Source organism: Scyliorhinus canicula, chromosome 22 (genome assembly GCF_902713615.1).
Source record: "Scyliorhinus canicula chromosome 22, sScyCan1.1, whole genome shotgun sequence".
NCBI lineage: Eukaryota > Metazoa > Chordata > Chondrichthyes > Carcharhiniformes > Scyliorhinidae > Scyliorhinus > Scyliorhinus canicula.
This window is the reverse complement of record NC_052167.1, coordinates 9,410,305-9,427,920: the sequence shown is the minus strand read 5'-3', so window position 1 is coordinate 9,427,920 and position 17,616 is coordinate 9,410,305. Positions and strand designations below refer to the sequence as shown.

Here is a 17,616-nt window from a genome sequence, read left to right as displayed (position 1 = left end):
TGGATGTAGTGTACATGGATTTTAGTAAGGCATTTGATAAGGTTCCCCATTGTAGGCTTGTGCAGAAAGTAAGGAGGCATGGGATAGTGGGAAATTTGGCCAGTTGGATAACAAACTGGCTAACCGATAGAAGACAGAGAGTGGTGGTGGATGGCAAATATTCAGCCTGGAGCCCAGTTATCAGTGGCGTACCGCAGGGATCAGTTCTGGGTCCTCTGCTGTTTGTGATTTTCATTAACGACTTGGATGAGGGAGTTGAAGGGTGGGTCAGTAAATTTGCAGATGATACGAAGATTGGTGGAGTTGTGGGTAGTGAGGAGGGCTGTTGTCGGCTTCAAAGAGACATAGATAGAATGCAGAGCTGGGCTGAGAAGTGGCAGATGGAGTTTAACCCTGACAAGTGTGAGGTTGTCCATTTTGGAAGGACAAATAGGAATGCGGAATACAGGGTTAACGGTAGGGTTCTTGGCAATGTGGAGGAGCAGAGAGATCTTGGGGTCTATGTTCATAGATCTTTGAAAGTTGCCACTCAAGTGGATAGAGCTGTGAAGAAGGCCTATGGTGTGCTAGCGTTCATTAGCAGAGGGATTGAATTTAAGAGCCGTGAGGTGATGATGCAGCTGTACAAAACTTTGGTCAGGCCACATTTGGAGTAGTGTGTGCAGTTCTGGTCGCCTCATTTTAGGAAGGATGTGGAAGCTTTGGAAAAAGTGCAAAGGAGATTTACCAGGATGTTGCCTGGAATGGAGAGTAGGTCATACGAGGAAAGGTTGAGGGTGCTAGGCCTTTTCTCATTAGAACGGGGAAGGGTGAGGGGCGACTTGATAGAGGTTTATAAGATGATTAGGGGAACAGATAGAGTAGACAGTCAGAGACTTTTCCCCCGGGTGGAACACACCATTACAAGGGGACATAAATTTCTGATAAATGGTGGAAGATATAGAGGGGATGTCAGAGGTAGGTTCTTTACCCAGAGAGTAGTGGGGGCATGGAATGCACTGCCTGTGGAAGTAGTTGAGTCGAAAACGTTAGGGACCTTCAAGCGGCTATTGGATAGGTACACGGATTAGGGTAGAATAATGGAGTGTAGGTTAACTTCTTAAGGGCAGCACGGTAGCATTGTGGATAGCACAATTGCTTCACAGCTCCAGGGTCCCAAGTTCGATTTCGACTTGGGTCACTGTCTGTGTGGAGTCTGCACATCCTCCCCGTGACTGTGTGGGTTTCCTCCGGGTACTCCGGTTTCCTCCCACAGTCCAAAGATGTGCAGGTTGGGTGGATTGGCCATGAAAAATTGTCCAAAATTCTATGATTAACCTAGGACAAAAGTTTGGCGCAACATCGTGGGCCGAAGGGCCTGTTCTGTGCTGTATTTCTCTATCTATCTATGCATGCCCCTCATAATCTTGGAGACCTCTATCAGGTCGCCCCTCAATCTCTGTCATTCCAGTGAGAACAAACCGAGTTTATCAAACCTCTTCTCATAGCTAATGCCCTCCATATCAGGCAAATCCTAGTAAACCTCTTCCGTACCCTCTCCAAAGCATCCACATCCTTCTGGTGGTGTGGTGACCAAATTGAACACTATACTCCAAGTGTGGCCTAATTTAAGGTTCTATACAGCTGCAGCATGACTTGCCAATTTTTATACTCTATATCCCGGCCGAGGAAGGCAAGCATGCTGTATGCCTTCTTGACTACCTTATCCACCTGCGTTGCCACTTTCAGTGACCTTTCTCCCCGTGTCTCCGAGTGATCCGGTTTCTTCCCACAGTCCGAATAAGTGCAGATTAGGTGGATTGGCCATGCTAAATTGCCTCTTAGTGTTCAAGGATGTGCAGGTTAGGTGGGGTTACTGGGATAGGGTGGGGGAGTGGTCCTCATTACGGTGCTCTTTCAGAGGGTCAGTAAAGACTTGATGGGCTGAATGGCCTCCTTTTGCACTGTAGGAATTCTATTCTAATATAAAGCTGATTCTGAGCTGTCATGCAACAATACTGCCCCAAATTCTGCTGTGGTTACTGAGTAAAGTAAGCAGCTTTACTGTATCACACATCTAAATACAATCAACTCTCTCCAGATCTGTCCACACCTGTCTTGGCCTAATAACATTGTGCTGAAGTTTTATGGGCAGAAGATGTCCTGTCTTTAAAAGCCAAGCTATCTCTCTGAATTTGGCAGCTGATGACTAAGCCCGATGCTTCTTAATAGCATCAGCAGCGTCTGAACCCAATACTGGAGGTATGGATAAAACCTATTGGTTGGGTCCTCCCAATAGTTCAGCATCATCAACTGATGCGCAACACTCGGGTTGTTCCAACCAAACTGGAGACGGACGGAGGGTGGCTGATATTGTAGGAAAACTTTTCTAAATGCGAAGAATCAAATTTGTCGAGCTGCGTGCCTGATTTTAAAATCCAGAGTTGTATTCACTTTGTGGGAAATTGTTACTGTCGGTCCCTTGCCAACACTCCATTCTGCATCTAATTGTAGAGTGGCCCTTAGTTTAAAAGTTGAATCTTGAGCTTGAACAGTGATCTGAGGGTAAGTGGAGCCTTTGCCAATATGCAAGGTCCTTTCATTTGTTGAGTGTGCTCTGGAGAAAGTGAACTGCCCAGCTTAATTTGTTTTTTTCATCAGGTTACAGTTCACAATCCAGAAAACCAAGGTTATCTTATAGCATACAAAGACTCCCAGCTTATCATCTCTTCTGCCATGTAAGTATGTATTGTAGGTAACTTGACAGGAATGTACAACACAAGTTTGTAAGGATAGTTATAGAAATGTGCATCGGAAATGAGAACATAATGTGTGACTTTTTAAATTGGGCATTCGATACTATCTTTACCCTAATCTTTGTCTTCTATCACCCACTTAACCTGAAGACTGCATTTGATCTAATTTCCCTTCTGGTGTCCAAGGAGACGACCAGTTGTTATTCCTGGTTCAAAGCCCTTTTAACTTCCTGATTTGCTGTTGAGTTTACATGCTGTGGCGTTTACTGCTGTGGTAGTTTTTTGACAATCAACAATTGACAACCAAAAATACTTGATACAAAATATGTGGTGTGGGTGGCCATATAAACACGAATTCCTGGATATGCACACAGCAACCACCTCACATCTGTGAATCATAGTCCCATCCCAGCCTAGCTGCTCATCGCCTGATTGATTCCACATCAGAGGGTAATTGAGGGTGGCTGCTTTGTCTCTGTTCAGCCGTGCACCTTTCAATCTCAAATCGTGGAATCTTCAAATACAAGGAGGGTATTAGGCACACTGTGCCAATGTTGGCTCTGTATTGTTTTCCATTCAAATATTTATCCAGTTTTCTTTGAAATTTTATTTTTGAATCTACTGTCAGCATCCTTTTCAATCAGAACTCACTTTTTAAAAAATGCTTCCTTGACACTCTGGTTCTTTAACTAATTATCTTCTCCAAGAAAAACAATCCCAGCATCTTCAGTTTTTCCAGAGAATTTGAGCCCTCATTTCTGGAGCCATTCTAGTAAATCCCTTCTGCATTCTGAGACCAGTTTGCCCTGAACTGATCGGTATTCCCCAGCCGAGACGACCCGACCCCCCCCCCCCCCCCCTCCCGGGCGCCGTATTTCTGAATGTTTAACATAACTTTGCTTTCATGGCTCTGTTTACAAAACCAAAAATTGAGAAAAAAGTTACATCTCTACAGTGTTTTTCATGACAACAGGATGTCCTGACATGCTTTACAGACCATTAACTACTTTTGAAGTGTCGTCACTATTGTACGAAATGCAGCAGCCAATTTGTGCACAGTAAGATCCCACGAACAGCAATGTGCTAATAGCTGGATAATCTAGTTTGTGATCTTTGAGGGTTGAATATTGGCCAAGACGCCGGGGTGACGTCCTCTGCTCTTCAAAAAAGTGCCAGGTGATTCTAAATGCCCAGCAGAGATGGCATCTCTGCCAATGTAGCATTCCCTCTACTGCGCTCAAGTTTCAGCCTTGTTTTTTGTGTTAAAGTCCTGGAGTGGGACTTGAACTCAGGACCTTGTCACCCAGCGACAATCTGAGCCATAGCTAACGCACAATGTTATTTGTGTTATTTAACAGTGTGATGAATTCAGGATTGTAGATATATTGGATTATAAACATATTGACAATTAAAGAGTTAAAAGCCTGGGTGATTGTGTTTGACTGCAGGAGCATGGCTTTTAGTAAATCTTGTTTTGCAAGACCAGAAAGCTTTTAGGATCGGGGGTGAAATTGACTAGAGTGAAAAGCTAAAGTGAAGGCTAAAACACTATTGTTTGACCAGGGGGAGTTCCTGGGGAGTTATTTTGTTTTTCAGCTTGGGGAAATTATGTCATTGCTGGGTGGAGCTACGGTTTTCCGACATTTTGAGAAAGCTTTTGAGTCGAGTTCTGATCCGCCCACAAGTAAAGTATTTTAGTAGATGAACCAAGTGTTCAACATCTATTACCGCAGTGCAGGTGTCACAAATAAGACACTGGCATCAGCCTGCCTTTTCAGCCTTTTGCTGCTCAATTTTTCAATCGTGATTAAGTGAATTTGCTCTCCTGCGATTAATCCAATAGGCTTTGTGATGGAGTAAGAAATATCACCAATGCCATTTAGATTTAGATTATTTATTTTTCTTTTCACACTGGCGTTCACTGTTAATGTCAAAATATTTTTTAAAAATATCTTCAGTTTGAAGTTTTCTGTGAAAGATTTGACTGCTGATTAGCTATTGTGAAGCCTGTTCTTGCTGACCTCCTGTCGGTGCTATCTTATTGCCCCTGCCTACTGTGCATTGCTGTGACATTTTTCAAATGGGATGTTTCTGCAATTCTGATGAACACGGACAGCTGGCCGATTCTTACTGCCATCAGCAGGTTCAAATTGACCCAGCTGCAATGAAGCATAATAAGTCCATTGGTTTAAGTCCCTAATCTCACTCAGTCATTGAGAATGTAGTGACAAAAGAACACTTATTTCCTGATTGGCCAGTTTCTTTTGGTCTCTCTCTTGCTTTATAGTCAGCATGTTCAGTTCTTGTTGCAGTCACTCTTCTGCTAATGTTTAGTGTTTTTCTTAACCCTCAGTCTTCTCACTCTGTCTCTCCCTGCTCCGCCAGCTTTCTGCAAAGGAAAACACATTCTAGTTGCCTGGCTTTGACCAAGAGGTGGTGCAGTTTGAGCCGAGTGAGCTGCGTATTTTCTATCAGTTCTGCCAGTTTTCTACATGTAACCACTGAGTGGCACTCCATCCAATTGCAGAATAAAACCCAACACACACATGCATTGCATTTTCTGGTGTATTTGTCATGGAAAGGAAGACTGAACTATTCTAACATATTAAACGGGAACAGCAATAACTTGTCTTTGAATAAATGTATTTGGATTGTGTCTTTCATATAAAACATCCCAAGGAGCTTCACAGGAGTGTTATAAAATTTTGACACCAAACTATTTAAAGTGATGGGACAGATGGTGAAAAGCTTGGCCAAGGAGTTAAGTTTTAACCAGCTTCGTAAAGGAGGAAAGAGTTGTAGAGTCGTTTGGGGAGGGTATTCCAGAGCTTAGCGCCCAGGCAGCTGAAGGGTTAGCCGCCAGTTGTGGAGAAATATAAAACCTTGTTCAGATGCTTTAAGAATGCAGGGTCTGGCTGTTTTTACATAAACTGTGTCACGGAAGAAGATCCAAGATGTGGAATGCGCAGAAAACTGTGAAACCCAGACAGGCTTGAAGTTTTGTACGGTATGGTGGGCAGGTGATGACATTTTGAATGATGAAATGAGAATTATGTATTCTGGAGGAGGAGCAGTAATGCTCGACACATGCTGTTAACTGAGTGAAATGAAATGTGAATCAGGTAAACAAATACTAGTAAGGGACAGCCAATCAACATTTCTATTGTTTGGGTTTATATGTCACAAGTGAAGATCCAGACAGGGAGGTTGATGAAATGTATAATAAAATTGGAAAATGAATCCTACAGGAGAGTGGAAAGAGTTATGTGATTGTTATGGGAGACTGTGATTGGAGAAGGGAGGTATGACAAAGCAAGACCATATGGACTATAAATTAGTGAGAGCAAAATCAGGTAGATTTTTGCAAAAGAACAGAACTCATGGTAAATAAGCAATTTGAGTTTTATTCATGGAAATATTTGGTGACGCAGTGTTAACGCAAAGGCTAAGCTGGGAGCTGACAGTCTCTGATTATAATCTTATGAAAATGGACCGATTGAATGGCCAGACTGAAGATCTAAGGTGTAAAACACTGAAAACGGTGGAGCCCAGAGGGGCAGGAAAAAGTAAATGAAGAATACAAAGCGCCAGCCAGCCAACAAAGATAAGGATACCATCAACAGGAATGCTCAACAGAGGAAACTGATTGATTAGAGAATCTATCAAGGAAGAAGGGCCAAACAGCAGAGGGTTTTAAGAGGAACAATTGGCCTGATTGCCCATGGATCAAAGGTTTTGTTGGGAATTGGGACAGAGTAGGTGGGAAGGCACGGAACAGGGAGTCGGAACCATATGGAGTTTGCCAAGGGTGATTATCACCAGTCTTCTCCAATGTCTATGCAGAAGCAATGATTAAATAAGTGTTTGAAGACACAGAATCTGGTGTTAAGATTAGAAAGGTGAATGATAACATCAGTTAGATTTGCAGCTGACAAAGCAATTTGTAGCAAGCACAGAAGGATTACAAGAACGAGTAGATAAGACTAGTCACAGTGGGTATGACTTTTAGAATGAAATGAACATTGGAAAAACCACGTGATGGACATCTCCAAATTACCAACAAATATTTATATATTCATAGAATGAAGAGGACTGAAATAGGTACAAGAATTCTAGTATTTAGGAAACAGGAGATATACAACAAGGGAAAGTTGCTAGTGTCACACCGGAGGATTTAAACTAGTGTGGCAGGAACCGGAGCAATAGGTCAGAAGGTAAAATAACTGAAGGGAAATTAGAGAATAGGGCCAGCAAGGCTCTGAGGAAGAGCAGGCAGGGAGATGTTCCTGAATACAGCGGGACTGGTGGTCCGAAGTGCATTTGTTTCAATACAAGAAGTATATCTGTAAGGCAGATGAACTTTGTATTAGTACTTGGAACTATGGTGTTGTTGCCATTACAGAGACTTGGTTAAGGGAAGGAGAGGATTGGCAGCTAAACATTCCAGGATTTAAATGTTTCAGGCAGGATAGAGAGGGATATAAAAGGGATGGGGGAGTTGCATTACTGGTTAAGGAGAATAGCACAGCTGTACTGTGGCAGGACACTGAGGGCTCATGCAGCGAGGCAATATGGGTAGAGTTTAGGAATAGGGTGCTCCGGTTTCCCCCCCACAAGTCCCGAAAGGTGTGCTATTAGGTAATATGGACACTCTGAATTCTCCCTGTGTGTACCCGAACAGGTGCCGGAATGTGGCTTTTCATTGTAATGATAATGTAACCCTACTTGTGACAATAAAGATTATTTATTTATTATAACAATATTCGCCAGGAACTGAAGAATCTAGATTGGGGGTGGATGTTTGAGAGTAAATCAACATCTGGTATGTGGGAGGCTTTCAAAAGCCAGTCGATAGGAATTCAGGACCGACATGTCCCTATGAGGAAGAAGGATAAGTATGGCAAGTTTCGGGAACCTTGGGTAACGAGGGATATTTTGAGCCTAGTCCAAAAGGAAAAGGAAACATTTGTAAGGGCTTGAAGGCTGGGCACAGACAAAGCCTGTGAGGAACAGAAGGAAAGTAGGAAGGAACTTAAGCAAGTAGTCAAGAAGGCTAAAAGGGGTCACGGAAATTCATTGGCAAATGGGATTAAGGAAAATCCCAAGGCTTTTTACAGATATACAACGGGCACAAGGATTGGCAGGGCAAGGGTCGGCTCACTTAAGGACAGCGGAGGGAATCTGTGCGTGGAGCCACATGAAATGGACAAGGTACTAAATGAGTACTTGGTATCAGTATTCACCAAAAACAAGGATTTGGTGGATGATGTGTCTGGGGAAGGGTGTGTAGATAGTCTGGGTCACATTGAGATCAAAAAGGGGGAGATGTTGGGTGTCTTTAAAAATATTAAGGTAGATAAGTCCCCAGGGCCTGATGGGATCTACTCCAGAATACTGAAAGAGGCGAGAGAGGAAATTGCTGAGGCCTTGGCAGAAATCTTTGGGGATTGTGAAGGGGAGATTGTGTCTCACTAACTTGATCGAGTTTTTCAAGTAAGTGACAAAGATTATTATGAAGGTTCGGACAGTGGATGTTGTCTACATGGACTTCAGTAAGACCTTTGACAAGGTCCCTCATGGCAGACTGGTACAGAAGGTGAAATATGGGATCAGAGTTGAACTAGCAAGATGGATACAGAACATGTATAGATCGGATGGAGACTTGGGCGGAGAGATGGCAGATGGAGTTTAACCCACAAAAATGAGAGGTAATACATTTTGGAAAGTTTAATATAGATGGCAAATATACAGTAAATGGCAGAACCCTTTAAGAGTATTGACAGGCAGAGGGATCTGGGTGTGCAGGTCCACAGGTCAAAAGGTGGCAACGCAGGTGGAGAAGGTAGTCAAGAAGGCATATGGTATGCTTGCTTTTGGCCTGGGCATTGAGTATAAAAATTGGCAAGTCATGTTGCAACTGTATAGAACTCGAGTTAGGCAGTACTGGGAATATAGTGTTCAATTCTGCTCACCACACTACCAGAAGGATGTAGAGGCTTTGGAGAGGGTACAGAAGAGGTTTATCAGGATGTTGTCTGTTATGGAGGGTATTAGCTGTGAGGAAAGGCTGGATAAACTCTGTTTGTTCTCACTAGAACAACCAAGGTTGATGGCCGACCTGATAGAAGTCTACAAAATTGAGGGGCATGGACAGAGTGGATAGTCAGAAGTTTTTCTCCCAGGGGGGTAGAGTCAGTTGCGAGGGGACATAGGTTTAAGGGGCAAAGTTTAGAGGAGATGTGCGAGCAAAGTTTTTTTTTTTTACACAGAGGGTAGTGGGTGCCTGAGGAGGTGGTGGAAGCAGGTATGATAGTGACGTTTAAGGGGCATCTTGACAAATACATGAATAGGATGGGAATAGAGGGATACGGACCCCAGAAGTTGAGAAGGTTTTAGGTTACACAGGCAGCATGGTTGACGCAGGCTTGGAGGGCCGAAGGGCCTGTTCTGTGCTGTACTTTTCTTCGTACACATAGAAGGTGGAAGAAAGAAATAAAAAGAATTATAATGGAAAGAGACAGTCGCTAACCGGAAAAAAACTCGAGCGCCTTGTAAAAGCTGAGATTTCGAGTTTTGCGTGGGTGTGAAACAGGTTCCTGGGGAAGGAGGAGATCACCTTGCTCAGTAGCTGTGAAATGTGGTTTGGAAGAGAACGAAGAGGATCAGCTGGACAGAAAAAGTAACAAATGAGGTGCTGTGGAGAGTGAACGAACTTGGTGAATATAATTCCGAACAGAGACCAGGCAGGGTACATCTTAAAAGACAATGAGATTAGTAAGAAAAGTTATGGACGGAAGCTTTCCAGGAAAATTAAGAAGGAGCAGCACGGTAGCACAAGTGGATAGCACTGTGGCTTCACAGCGCCAGGGTCCCAGGTTCGATTCCCTGCTGGGTCACTGTCTGTGCAGAGTCTGCAGGTTCTCCCCGTGTCTGCGTGGGTTTCCTCTGGGTGCTCCGGTTTCCTCCCACAGTCCAAAGACGTGCAGGTTAGGTGGATTGACCATGCTAAATTGTCCTTGGTGTCCATAAAGGTTAGAAGGTGTTATTGGGTTACGGGGATAGGGTGGAAGTGAGGGCTTAAGTGGGTCGGTGCGGACTCAATGGGCGGAATGGCCTCCTTCTGCACTGTATGAAAATTAAATTTGGCAGCACGGTAGCCTTGTGGATAGCACAATTGCTTCACATCTCCAGTGTCCCAGGTTCGATTCCAGCTTGGGTCACTGTCTGTGTGGAGTCTGCACATCCTCCTCGAGTGTGTGGGTTTCCTCCGGGTGCTCCGGTTTCCTCCCACAGTCCAAAGATGTGCAGGTTAGGTGGATTGGCCACGATAAATTGCCCTTAGTGTCCAAAATTGCCCTTAGTGTTGGGTGGGGTTACTGGGTTATGGGGATAAGGTGGAGGTGTTGACCTTGGGTAGGGTGCTCTTTCCAAGAGCCGGTGCAGACTTGATGGGCCGAATGGCCTCCTTCTGCATTGCAAATTCTATCTATGAAATGAAATGAAAATCGCTTATTGTCACAGGTAGGCTTCAGTGAAGTTACTGTGAAAAGCCCCTAGTCTCCACATTCCGGCGCCTGTTCGGGGAGGCCGGTACGGGAATTAACCGTGCTGTTGGCCTGCCTTGGTCAGCTTTCAAAGCCAGCGATTTAGCCCTGTGCTAAACCAGCCCCACATTTTTGTGTGTATGTTGTATGAATCTATGAAGGAGGAGAACATCAATGCTGGATAGCTTGAAAATGAAAGGATTGACACAGGATGAAACGACGTGGCAAAGACTACAAGCCAAGGACCTGCCTTTAGGAACAGCACTTTTGATAATGAGCTCTATTTGATTGCACCAAAATTAATGTTGAGTGCCTGATGAGATTTTCTGCATTTAATTGGCTGTAAGTTTGTGTTATTTCTACTTTCTAACCCAACCCTAAAATTACACTGGAATGAAACTACTGGGTGAGTGCGGTTACTGTCTCTTAAATAGGACTACGGCGTTATGAAATAGTAATATCAGGGGAGGTCACTAAAGTCGTATAAAAGGATTCAAAACGCATCTATAAAATCTTGGTTAGACCACGCAGCTGTGTACATTTTATGCTCTCCATATTCTAAAAAGGAGCAGGAGAGATGGTACAAAAAGTTTTCAAGTTGGTACCGGAAAGATGTTACCACTTGCAGGAGAATCCGAAACATGATACAAGTTTGCAATAAATTAGGAATTCTCACAAAACCTTTACTCGGTGGTTAGAATGTGCAACCCACTACCTCAGTGAGGCACCATCATTGACGCATTAAGGGGAAGTTAAATATGTGAATAAGAAAGAAAATGGAATAAACGTTCTGCTGATAGCGAGATAAAGTCAGTTGGAAGAAGGGTTATGGGGCTTGAAAAATGGCACAGACTAGTTGGTCCAAATGGCCTGTTCTGTAAACATTCTATGAATAATGAATGTACCTAAAGGACAACAGCATGAAAGCAAGTAATTCCGCCCTTTCTGCTTGTGTTAATTGTATATCAATGATGTTTAATTATGTTCAGGTTGAGGGAATTCATTTAGGTTTCACTTGAACCCAGAAAGAGACACGGTGAAACTGGGATGGTTGAGTTAGGAGATGCATGCTTGAAATGTTTTCATCGGTAGATATAAGACTGAGTAGGGATTGGCTCCAGTATCATCCTTCAACAAGTGGCTTTCTGGAATGGAACATCTGGGCCTTTTTGCTATCCGATTATCCCCTTCCTTGCTCTTTCCCCTTGGCCCTTCAAAATTTCCCCTTCAAGTACTTATCCTGTTCCCTTTTGGAAATTACTGTAAGTTTATAAAATTATTATAGGATCCTCGGGGAACTTGACAGGGTGGATGATGAAAAGATGTTTCCCCTTATGGGAGAGGATAAAACTAGGGGGCACAGTTTACCCTAAGGGGGTTCCGAAGACTGATGTAAGACATTTTTTCCGAGCATCTTGAATCTTTGGAAATCTTCCCAGAGAGTGGTGGAGGCAGGGTCATGGCAGAGATAGGTAACAATTTTTTTCGGGCATCGGCGAGAATATGGAGTTGGCGGCATAATTGTATTGAATGATGGAACAGGTTTGAGGGTCTAATTTGTATGTCTGGATGTATTGTGGCTATTTCCAAAGTCCTTTCAGGCTGTGTGCAGCTGGAGGGTGAAATATTTTGCGTTGCACCTTTGTCAAGGTACCACAACATGTTATGAAACTCTGTGAGGCCATTGGTTTGAAATTGTTGCGGTGCACTTAAAATTCTGTCACCATCACTGCTTCATTGAGTCACCTGAAGAATGCAAGAAAAGTTGCTTTGTGGAGGCAGGTGTATTGGTCACTTTCTAAAGTTAAAAGCAAACTTTCCGTTGATCCTTGCAGTGAAAGTGGTTAAAGCTGAGAGAATATGTCTTGGTAAGTTTGACCTGCAGCCTGAAATGATTATTGGTTATTGTCAGTCTGAATATTACTATTTGTCATGTCAGTTACAAGGAGCTAATTTCATCCGGGTGCTTCCCTCGAACTCTGCAGAGCCCACCATGAGCTGCTAATCACATTGCCCTATTGTCACAAAGGCCATGGTCTCGGGAGAGGATTCGTACTTTGAAAAAAATACAGGAAGGCTGAAGCACATTGGCATAGAATCTTAGCCTTGACACGGGTCTTCTCTGCTTGCAGAGGCCCCCGGGGATAGAAATTCTCCTGGTTTGTTTTGTATTGCACACAATATATTGGCTTGTTTATGAATGTGCTTCTGTCTCTAATCTGATTAGTGGCAAAGTGGAGCTCTCACAGATGCTGGAACAGATCTGACACTGTGAACCCTCCCTGTGCTTCCTATTTCATAGGCTGTGGCAGAGAGGGGAACAGCAGGTCAGGAAGGTAGCCAAGAGCCAGTAAGTTGGTTAATTATATTCATGTCACGTCTTGGAAATTATCTCAATCTCAAAACAAATTTATTGCTTGATTGTAGTTTTTAAAGTAATTTCACTGTGCTTGGTACAATTTCTTCAATGTTCCTTCTGTGCCCTGATCACTTGTTAAAACAGTTTGTTACTACATCTACTCCTGTACATTAACTTTCAAATACGGCACTTGTATACAGACTTCTCCCTCTCCTCACCTTGCAATTCAGATGGTAGGAGGTGGAAAAAGGGTGGCTGTGGCCTTCCCTTCCCAGCAGAGAAATACTCATTTGTCAGGTTTGATCTTGGTATGGTGGTGAAGCTGGAATTTGTTGCCTATCCTGGGATTACTTGAGCAGTTGATGGGTGGATCGTCTCCTTGAACTGCTGCAGTCTGTGTGATGATGTTCCCCTCATGGTGTCAGGCAGGGAATTCCAGGATAAGTATGTGGTTTCACAGGGAGGTTTGAGGTGATGCTTGACATTACATGGCATTGTTGGTCGTATCCTTTAGTGCTGGAAGCCACAGGATATGGTGGTGATGGTAACGAAACATTGCCCAGTTGCTGCTATGCATCTGGTAGATTGTACACACTGTTGCCAGTGATGGAGTGGATATTGAGACCGATTATCTTGGATGCTGTTGAGTTTTTTGTTGGAACTGAAGCATTCCAGGCAAGTGTTTTGTTTGTTCTTGGGATGTAGATGTCGCTAGCTGGGCAGCCTTTGTTGCCCATCCCCAATTGCCCTTGAGTTGGTGGTGAGCTGCTGCCTTGAGCCGCTGCAGCCCATCTGTTTTAGGAACTCCCGTAGTGCTGTCAGGAAGCGAGTTCCAGGATTTTGACCCAGCAACAGTGAAGGAACGGTGCCTGAGTCAATGAATTGGAGGGGAACCTGCAGGTGGTGGTGTTCCCGTACATCTGCCCTTGTCCTCAAGAGATTGTGCTTAGAAAGTGATGAATATTCCACCATGTTTGTGGCCAGCCTTGCAGATGGAGGACAGAATTTGAGGAGTCAGGAAGTGAGTCACTCATCGGAGTCGTGTCGCGTCTTTTCGTCCGACGTCATTTCGTCCAACGACACTTCGTCCACGTCTTTTGGTCCAACGTCTTTTTGTCCGCCCGTCTTTTGGTCCAACGTCACTTCGTCCAATTAACCAATTGCAAATCAACTCCGTATAAAAGCATTTAATTGATAGAAAGCAGGCACAATACAGCAAGTGAATTTAATTGCTAAAATGCAAGTAATTGATGAAATGCAAGTAAAATGCAAGCTGAAAAATGCAGTTAAAAAGTTAAAAAATCTAAAAATGCATTTAAAAAGATCTAAAAGTTTACTAAGGATGAATTCCCGAAATTACTTAAAATTGATGTAAATTGTGAGCAACATTCCTCAAGAAATCAATTTTCGCTGTAGGAACATATTCAACGACCAATCTTTTGAGGCGTTCAGTTATTTTCTTGTATCGCGTACATGACGTCGACTGATCTCCCCGAAGAATTTGAGCCTTTTTGCCTATTATTAGCCCTTCCCTGAACTTTGCCATTTCTGGATGGGCGAATTCGGGATTAGGAAAGAGACCGATAATATCTATCCTTTAACGAGGCTCGTTAAAGGGGAGAGAACGATAATAACTATCCTTTAACGAGGCTCGTTAAAGGAAAGAGGCTGGTAATAAAGATCCTTTATTGTATATTATGTGCATTTGAGAAGATTTCTATTTACAAAAGTTAAAGTGGAGTGGAGTGCTACTAAGCAAGTTTGGTCATGCTAAATTACTATGCTACTAAAAAAGTCTTTGACAAAAAAAATCATCCGACAAAAACACTCAAAAAGTCACAAAAATTCTTTGACCAAGAAAATCATCCGACAAAAACACGTAAAAAGTCACAAAAATTCTTTGACGAAAAAAATCACCGGACAAAATGACGTTGGACCAAAAGACGAGCGGACAAAAAGACGTTGGACCAAAAGACGTGGACGAAGTGTCGTTGGACGAAATGACGTCGGACAAAAAGACATAGCACCCATCGGAGTACCCAGTTTTTGAGGTAAGGATGTTGCCATGATATTCTGTCGCTGAGCCAGTTCATCAACTGGTCAACAGTGACCCCCAAGATTGTGTTCATGTCGAAAAATGGTTGATGGCTGTCTGGTCTTCTGGAGGTGATCGTTACCTGCCAATATGATCTGATGTAGCTCTCTGGAGTTGCAGAAACAAACCTGTACAGCAACAGAAGCGCAACAGTAGTGGAAAGACTGGAGAGATTCAGGTTATTCTTGGAGCAGGGACGGCGCCGAGGACCTGGGTTCGATCCCTGGCCCGGGTCACTATCTGTGTGGAGTTTTCACATTCTCCCTGTGTCTGGGTGGGTCTCACCCCCACAACCCAAAAAAGTTGTGCAGGTGAGGTGGATTGACCACGCTAAATTGTCCCTTAATTGGAAAACATTTTTAAAAATTAAGAAAAACATTTTTGGAGCAGGGAAGGCTAAAGGGAGATTTATTAGAGGTGTTAGAAATTGAGGGGTTTTGATAAAGCAGGTGAAAAGCTGTTTTTGCTGGTGGGAGGGTCGGTCCCCAGAGAACACACATTTCAGATAATGAGCAAAAAATGAAGAACAAATTACACAATTATACATTTATCGTGATCTGGAATGCACTGGTTCAAAGGACAGTGGAAGAAAATTCAGTCGTAACTTTCAAAAAGAAATTAGTTAAATACTTGAGGGGAAAGCAGATGACCGGAATATGGGGAACGAGCAGGAGATGAATTGGATAGTTGTTTGGAAGTGCCAACATGGGCATGATGGGCCGTCACCGGCATGATGCGCTGAACGGTGTTGTTCTGTGAATGGGTATGGATAAGCTACTTTCTATATTGATATGTTGCTGCCTAACACACTGGTTTCAGACTGCAGTGCTTGGTTTCCATGTTTCAACATTTTCAACCCAATTCCCCACCCATGAATAAAGACCAAACACACATCTGGAGGTGAACAGTGTATTAACTGTAATTATGAACTTTGATTCTCAATGCGTAGAAAATTCCAGCAGTAATTTTCAATTTTTATTTTTGCTTCTTCCTTTGCTGTCTTGTGCACTTGTTTCTTTCCTCTTATCCTCTCCTTCCCTCATTAAGTAATTTTCTTGTGAGCTACTGTTTTTCTTTTGTCATTGTTTCTGGGCTAAGCATGTGATCTCAAGGAAGAGTGTGGGTTTTAAGTTAGGGTACACATGCTGTTCTCAATATGGAATATTTGCCATCTGCTTAGCAGCGAACTGTCACATACCGTTAGGCTGACAGTCCACAGGCATCACAGTTACACTGCTGACTTGTCCTGTACTCCTTCAGTCGCGAAGAATTAAGACAAAACTCATTTGGATACTGTCAAATGATGGCAATTTAATTTTAGCATGACTTTTTCATCTGAGGGCAGCTTGGTGTCTGATGGGAAGTATCAGCAGCTTTGTATTTGAGGAAATCCAACAGGAAACCTCTGGACATGGTTCATCATTGCTGTTGTTGGAGGATGATGAAGCATTTCCTTTTACTGAGCAGTGATTATTAAACCATTGAATCTGGTCACATGTCAATGCAATATATTCAGGATCAATAAACAGTTTTGTTAAACCAAAAGTACAATAGACCCCAATAAAATATGAAAAGCAGGAATGTGTGGTGTATTTTATGTCATAATTTGCAAACCCAGGTTGTGGTCACAATCAGGTGATCAGACTTCATACAAGTAGCGACAGATGGTTTCACATTTAAATGCCAAATTTAAAAATTACACACATGTATTTTTGGCTTCTATAATGGTCACCACCTCTAATATCTCCTGCACAGTGACATTAAAATTGTAAAACACATCTTTTAGCAAGGAGCAGATAATGAGGATTTTTCAGTATATGCATTCTCTATAAAAGCATTCGGCATTCAAATATATTTATTTTTGGGGAGGGTTCGGATTCCTGGGGAGTGAGCCACCAGAGCCCCAAATAGTGCAGAAAATCTTTTAGGAAAGTGTGCACAGTGAGGAACCGTTTTAGCCATTGCGCCACGACCATTGCATGATCCACTATCTAGTCTACCAAATAGAATCTTGATATTTGAAGGGCTGTGAATTGCTTTTGAGGTTTAGTGACCCTTGTGGAAGTGAATACCACATTTTTGTCTAATTTTGAAATGTGGCATTTTTCTCTGACGGCACTGGCTAATGTCTGACCACCCCACCTGTTCAGCTTGTGACCAAAGTATTTTAAAAAACTTTTTATGGCCTAGTCTCTGTAGTTTTATTGGCTTTGTTTAATGATCAGGATGTGATTTCATTCTTTGATTGTTGACAGATGACTGCTGAATCAGCATGTCTTTTCCCTTTACCTACCGAGAGTCAGTGCATTTAATGTTCTATTGCTGCTTTGAGACGAGAATGTAGATGGTGCTTTCCCTCGGCAGTCAGTATTCAAAGCAATGCCTGCAGTATTTCAGTCCATTTCAGCAATTAGGCTATCATTTAGTAAATCAATAATGCAGGGTTTGAAACTGTGATGATACGTTATCTGTCTGCTCCTTTGTGTGCATGAAATGAATGCATTTGAGGGGCTCAGGTGATTAGTCGTATTCAACAACCTGGTTGACCCGTGGAACAAGTTTGAGGAATGATTTGTGGAGCCATGTTGGAGGGATGACTTTGTTCTTGTTCACATTCTTCTGTACATGCTGCCAGTCAGTGAGAATTCTCATCGTAGCAAGTTTTAAAATGCAGAAATCTGTTGCATTGTGAATGTGAGAAAGAGGAGCTGGAGTATACAAGGTAGATGTTATTTTTGGTTGAAGCACAGCAGAGATTGTGAATTCTGAGTTAGAAGTTAAATGCTGCAGGAGAGTTAGCCAAGACTATTGTAGTGCACCTGGCAGCTTTTGTTCATTGCCAATCCCTGTTATCCCAATCACGAGCAAACGGGGTCATGAAAA

General features: G+C 42.9%; 1 protein-coding gene across 1 annotated transcript in view; it reads left to right on the top strand.

The window, feature by feature from the left end:
* Window positions 1–17,616, top strand: part of LOC119956167 (wings apart-like protein homolog) — a 175,216-nt gene that overhangs the window by 119,368 nt on the left and 38,232 nt on the right. Inside the window, exon 12 of the mRNA XM_038783092.1 lies at window positions 2,641–2,717. Coding sequence (XP_038639020.1) covers window positions 2,641–2,717 — 77 coding nt within the window. The remainder of the gene's footprint in view (window positions 1–2,640; window positions 2,718–17,616) is intronic.